The sequence below is a fragment of the Sinocyclocheilus rhinocerous genome, unplaced genomic scaffold (assembly GCF_001515625.1).
Source record: "Sinocyclocheilus rhinocerous isolate Xijiao unplaced genomic scaffold, SAMN03320098_v1.1 scaffold799, whole genome shotgun sequence".
NCBI classification, from domain to species: domain Eukaryota; kingdom Metazoa; phylum Chordata; class Actinopteri; order Cypriniformes; family Cyprinidae; genus Sinocyclocheilus; species Sinocyclocheilus rhinocerous.
The window spans coordinates 479,279-486,059 of NW_015636538.1; the positions used below are offsets into that span (position 1 = coordinate 479,279).

The 6,781-nt window shown below is 35.6% G+C and overlaps 1 protein-coding gene across 3 annotated transcripts in view; it reads left to right on the forward strand.

The window, feature by feature from the left end:
* LOC107747870 (conserved oligomeric Golgi complex subunit 7-like) overlaps positions 1-2,222 on the forward strand; it is an 11,931-nt gene extending 9,709 nt beyond the window's left edge. Inside the window, exons 15-19 of one of the 3 annotated variants that reach the window (XM_016562489.1) lie at positions 1-99; positions 184-267; positions 697-811; positions 913-1,056; positions 1,402-2,222. The exon at positions 1-99 is cut by the window's left edge and continues 1 nt beyond it. In XM_016562489.1, coding sequence (XP_016417975.1) covers positions 1-99; positions 184-267; positions 697-811; positions 913-1,056; positions 1,402-1,568 — 609 coding nt within the window. In that variant the 3' untranslated portion in view covers positions 1,569-2,222. The remainder of the gene's footprint in view (positions 100-183; positions 268-696; positions 812-912; positions 1,057-1,401) is intronic. The other 2 variants (XM_016562490.1, XM_016562487.1) reach the window with 2 other exon arrangements.
* The last annotated feature ends 4,559 nt before the right edge of the window (positions 2,223-6,781 follow it).

The window sequence follows — 6,781 nt, forward strand, 5'->3', positions numbered from 1 at the left end:
GGCGCTCTGACGCGTCTGAACCAGCAGGCCAATCAGCTGGCATTTGACTCCGTGTTCCTGCAAATCAAGCAGCAGCTTTTCCTTCTCAACAAACCACAGGTTTGCACGGTGCTTTTAGGTCACTATGAAATGTCAAAAATAGAGCGCATCGTATTTGATTCATTGTGTTTTTGACTTTTGAAGGGTCGCGGCTCTGCTAATTTGAGTCAAACGCTAACTGATGATCTACCGGCCTTCAGTTTGTCACCGCAGGAGTACATCACTAATGTAAGACAATATGAGTATGTTATAAATAATGAGTGTTATTCCATGTCCTTATGATGTCAAACATGATGACAGATGATCACAAAATGCTCTTAAAGATACAAGGACAAACACAAGCCACATGTTCACTGGTCGAGATGAAGGTGAATGGCTGTAATTAAGACTCTTCACACTGCACACTTATTTGTGCAAATTTGTTATACTGTAGTTTATATATATATATTTTTTTATATTTTCTGTTTTCATTTTAATATGTATATATAAAATGTATGTAAATATATTTTATATATATATATATATATATGTGTGTGTGTGTATTATATAAGTATAATACACATGTATATATTATTTTTTTATATACTTTTTTTTACAAATCTGATCTATATACATTCTAGTTATGTAATTGTGCACTCATTTGTGTTTTGTCTATAGATCGGTCAGTATATCATGTCTTTGCCTCTGCATTTGGAGCCGTTTGTGACTCAGGAGGATCCAGCACTGGAACTGGCGCTACACACTGGCAAACTGCCGTACCCTCCAGAACAAGGTGAACACAAGCACATGAAATACAGCTGTTACACACACATACACACACACACACACACACACACACACACACGATGTCTGATGTGTCTGTTCTCGCTGTAGGCGATGACGTCCCTGAGCTGGAGAACACGGCGGATTATTGGCTGGGTTCTATCGCCAGGGCGACCATGCAGACCTATTGTGATGTCATCCTGCAGCTTCCTGAGCTCAGCCCGCATGCAACCAAACAGCTGGCAACTGACATAGGTGGCCATCATCATTACATCATGGCACCATTATCACCAAAACAATTCATATGTAACACTTGCTCTCAATGAAACTACAAAGCTCTAGTGGCTTTGTTTTTATTATTCATCATTAACATCAAGATTTTCGGTTAAAATTTACATGTATTTTGAGTCATGATTTAAGTAGAATTGATCAGTGTGTGTAATTTTTGTTTTTTTAAAGACTTAGAATTTTTTTTTAATGTAATTTTTACAAATAAGCCCATGGAAAAACAGGCCTTTTGTTTAAGGTGTTTTCCTATTTTTTGGGTTATAATTGGTCTTTAAAAACACTTGTGTATGTGTTTTATTATTGTCATTCCAGATTACCTGAGTAATGTGATGGATGCGCTGGGGTTGCAGACCTCTAGAAGTCTCCAGAATATCGTCACCCTTCTTCGTGCCAAACCGGACGAATACCGGCAGACGGCCAAACCCCTCCCGCGCAGACTGGCCTCGGCCATCGCCACCATGAGAGGTCTGGAGTACTGACCCCACCACCGGCCAGGAGTAGATGGGCCAATATGTGTTGAAGGGTTTTCATTGTTGCCGAAACAAACACCGAAATGTGACACTAAACAGATCTAATATTTCTCAACAAACACAATAAATCTATAAATGGCACTTTTTGTGTTGATGGTTTGGGAAAATAAAAAATAGTCTGGCACTAAATTGTGCAGAAAAGAAAATGTTACAGTGGTCCAGTTTTGTCTTGCTGGAATTTCTTCTGCTTATTGTTGGCTCCAGGGATTTAATTGAAATGGCACAATGAAAGCTGGTTTGCATATTTATTTTTTGTGTTTTGCATGTTTGCCATGATTTCTCTTGGTCAGTAATAAACATGCGCACTCGTGTTTCTGGTTTGTCAAGCTACATGGTAACTTTCTGCTTTTCATGTCTGGCTTTCTGAATTTGTATTTCTGTTTTCTTTGCTCACATGGGAAGTTTCATACAACATTTGAGGAATGTTTTCAATTCTGTTCATTTGTTAACAAAATAAAACCTCTGAACAGACGTAAATGCATTGTTTTGTGTTTTACAGTGCATCATATTAAATCTTGCCTGTGTTAAGTTTTGTAGTGCGAAAATTTGGATAAACAATTGTCAACATTGTAATATTAAATATCAAGAAATTATCAGATTGCCCCCGGATCTTGGAATGATTGTTTAATAAAATGTTATAATTTTTATAATTAGTACATATTTTATATTAAGCATATCTGAATGTGTTCACAAATATATATATAGCCTATCGGTCAAAAATCTGGGGTTACATTCATTAGTTTTTTTTCTTTGCTCACCAAGATGGCATTTATTTGATCAAAAATACAGTAAAAACAGTAATGTGAAATATTATTAAAAATTAAAGTTATAATTTTTATAATTAGTACATATTTTATATTAAGCATATCTGAATGTGTTCACAAATATATATAGCCTATCGGTCAAAAATCTGGGGTTACATTCATTAGTTTTTTTTCTTTGCTCACCAAGATGGCATTTATTTGATCAAAAATACAGTAAAAACAGTAATGTGAAATATTATTAAAAATTAAAATAGCTTTTTTCTATTTTAACATTTTAAAATGAAATTTATTTCTGTGACGCAACGCTGAATTTTCAGCATCATTACTCAAGTCTTCAGTGTCACATGATCCTTCAGAAATCATTCTAATATACTGATTTGCCGCTCAAGAACTCTGTTTTTTTTTCAGGATTTTTGATGAACAAAATGAGCAAAATAGCAGCATTTATTTGAGATAGAAATATCTATTTATTGTCACTTTTGATAAATTTAATCTGTCCTCTCAGAATAAAAAATAGATAAATAAATAAATATAAAGATAACTTTACTGACCGAAAACTTTTTTCTGACCCAACATGTTTCATATTGTTACAAAAACAAAAGGAAAATATCTTCCAGTATGGATGCAAGTGTCAATGTGCATTAGGTCTTGTATGAAGAAAAACACATTAAGGTTGTTAATCACTTTAATCATATTGATTACTGATCATGTTGATTGATCGGGATGATTGGCAGTGGTCAGAGAGGTGGTGATTGCATATCTGTAATTCAAGTACATCAAATCAAACTTAATACACAAGAAACAGTGATCAAACTGACATTGTATACAAGAGCAGGCACAGTAAATCGAACAAGAAGAATTAGATGCAGACAGATCTACCATTCCAAATCATCTTAAGAGGGCAGTGTTCTTCAATGTGCGTGAAAGAAGGAGAGACAAGCTCAACTTGTCCTGAAAACAAAACCATTATGTTTGAGAATAAACCTAAATCAGACTGGAGTTTGCCTGTGTGGATATGCGTCGTCGTGCTCCTGCTAGAAGCATGCTTTAAATGATTTATTTGTGAACCAAACACAGGCTCTTTTTTATATTCATAGCGAACGACAACAAAGTGGTCATAAAAAATATGAACAATCTTCGAAATGGAACAACGTGATGAACTTAGAACAAAAAACTCTGTATAAAATATAAATTATTCAATAAATTGATAATTATAAACAAAAGCATTTATAAAACTATAAATATGCACAACTTTGAAAAAACAAAGACCTATTTGGGCAATAAGGTTTCATTCTGGGCTGGGAACGGACCCAGTGACCCAGCACCGGTCGAGACATCTCGTTTTCGCTTGGTACGGTTTCGAAAATATAAGCTGTGTCATATTGTCTTTCCCCAAAAGGTCGCATGTCCACTTCCACCATATATCAGAAGCTGATGATATCAGCACACCCGAAATATCACAAACCGTGCCCCACACCAGACACCGGACCGCTGCCTGCTCGAACCGTCGCCGTCTTTCATATTCACTTCGTTCTGTCCTTTCTGTCGACTTGCTAATTAGCAAGATGCTTTTCATCTGCAATATCAGCAACAAGACAGTCAAGCACCTTTTCAAGGGCAACTGGCTGCAAGCATCCATATTTGATCTATCTGCCCTGTCATTGAAAGAAAATCACACACATCTGCGATAAAAATATAAACCTTGACTCATTTGCTTAAGTTGACTCTGATTAAATGACTGAAAATATGATTCATGTGATTCGCCCGTCATATGTAGCTTATAGCTAATACGTCTTGCATAGGACTCTCACTAATTTTTGCACATTGTGAACAAGTTTGCAAATGCCCTCGTGTTTAATAAATGCTAACAGATTAGCTGCAGTGCTACCATGCTAAAGATGCTACTAGAGTGAGGCCAAAGTTCATTTCGGTGAGGCCCATCTGAAGAAGAAAAAAAAAAAATTCTAAAATTTTGTTCATTAGCTTAAACCTAAGGGTTTAGCTTTAGCCTGGTGTCTTGAGAACTAAAAACAACTTTTATGAAACATGTTGTGTAAAACTGAACAGATAACAGTTAACACATTTAAGTTAACTATGATATTTTGCATTTTCTTAAAGCTAAATGCTAAAGGTTAGCTTCAAACTGGTGTCCTGAGAAGAAAAATAACTTCTATGATAAACATGTTGTGTAAAACTGAACACTTAGGATGTCAGATTAGCATGGTTAGCTATTTTAATTCTGTAGCCAATATTATGGCAACTAAACATTTAACTTTGATTTTCATATTAACATAAGCTAAATGCTAAAGATTGAGCCTGGAATCGAAAACAAATTCCATGATAAACAGGTTGTGTAAAACTAAACATTTCAAGACACCAAATTAACATGATGAGTTAGCTATTTTAATTCTGTAGCATTAGAATAACACGTTTAACTCAACTGGTATGTTTCACATTAGCCTAATGCTAATTGCTAAAGCTTTAGCTTCAGCCTGGTGTCCTGAGATACAAAAACAACTGCTAAACAAATTGCAAAACTGCACATTTATGGACACCAAATTAGCATGATTAGAATTAACAATTTTAATTATGTAGCCTATATTACAGAATGACAAATAAAAACATTTAACTCTTTAACACTGTGATGTTTTATTCGCCTAAAGCTAAATGCTAAAGATTTAACTTTAACCTTGCGTCTTGAGACCCAAAACAAGTTGTATGATAAACAAAAAGATAAAAAAAACTGGGTGGTGATTTTAAGACATCAAATTAGCGTGTTTAATGTTAGCAATTCTAATTCTGTAGCCAATATTACAGAATGACAAATTCTTTCTCTTCTGATCTTATTCATATTCAAGCGTTTTCATTGCTTTCGCCCATTGAATAAGCTATCAGCTGTGATTTTGCTAAGCTAAAGGCTAAAGACTATTGGCAAGGGATGATGCCTGTGTCCTAACTTCCTGTTTTAACAGGAAATACATCAACAAATGACAGCAAAATGCTCATGAAAACAGTCATGAGCAGACGAGATGAAAATGAGAAATAGCTGCACGAGCAGGCAGAGGTCTGGTGCGGAACTGAGCATTCACATTTTTCACCTGAGATTAGAGACACAATGCCTCTACAAAAACAAGTTTTCCACGCTGCATCTGTTCGTAAGGAAGACGCTGAGACCGATACGAGTCTCCACTTTGCCTTGCTACAATCTCCATTCTCCATCTCAATCTCATTATCATTCATATTATTGCCAATGACAGCAGGTGAACTCAAAGTGAGAATGAAACGCTATTAGCCCCGATGCATGTGGGGAAAAAACGCCATATCCCGCTTACAGAGGATTCTAGCATCAGCACAGTTGTTATCATGGCTACAGAGGGAACTAATGTTGTACGCAGACAAACATTAGCCGAACACTTCAATAAAAGACGAGATAAGACGACTCCTACGACATACAGAGAGATTCGCAACCAAAATATACAGTCCAGGCGGCGTTTCGATGGAAGAAATAAAACCGAATGAGAATGTAACATGGGGCAGTATGTAGCAGAATCGCTTTTGGTGGCATTGAGATTTTTTGTTAAAATCTTAAACTAATAAAACAGTTCAGTGTGTAACTCGCAGTCAGAATTTATTCACATTTTTTTCCTATTTCAAAACAAAATATAGCTCTTTTAAATATATTATTTTTCTTAAATATCCATTGCATATGTTTTTTTTTATTTATTTATTTTTATTAACATCTTTATTATTAATATCTTTTTTAAATTATTATTCTAGCCCTCCCCACTTCAACTAAGGGCTAGCAGAAAATACAGTCATGCAAAGTTCTCATGCTGGTAAACAAAGTTACAAAAATGCATTTTTAGCGTTTTTTTTTTTTTTTCTCTCCAAGTAGTATTTTTTTTTAATTTGTTTTTTTTCCTCATATATTTTGACATCCATTTTCTCACAGTTCAGTCTACGAGGAAACAATCTCTTCTGTTTTTGCGCCCTCCCTCCAAAAGAGAGCGTTAATATCTATTCTTTCGTCCTTTTTTTGTATAAGTCGGCGGCTGTTCGTAGGGTGGTCGGCGTTGCGTTTTTACAGTCGCGTTCGGACGCCGGTTGCGTCGTGTTCCTCGTGAACCATGGAGATGTTTTTGCAACTACTTATCAAAATATAAATTTGTTCTTTTTTTGCACATTTATTCTTGATTCGTTTGGCGTGACCTCCTGCGTTCCCTCTGATTAGTTAAGAAGGAACGGCGCTGGCAAGCCAATAGGAGAGAATACAAGACAGAGACGGAGGGAAACTCTGAAAAGGCAGTTTTAGACGTATTGACGATTTTTAGAAAGGGAGATTTTAAGAATGTCTCTGCATTTCCCTGACCTTTATACCCTCTTTCCACGAGGAAAAAA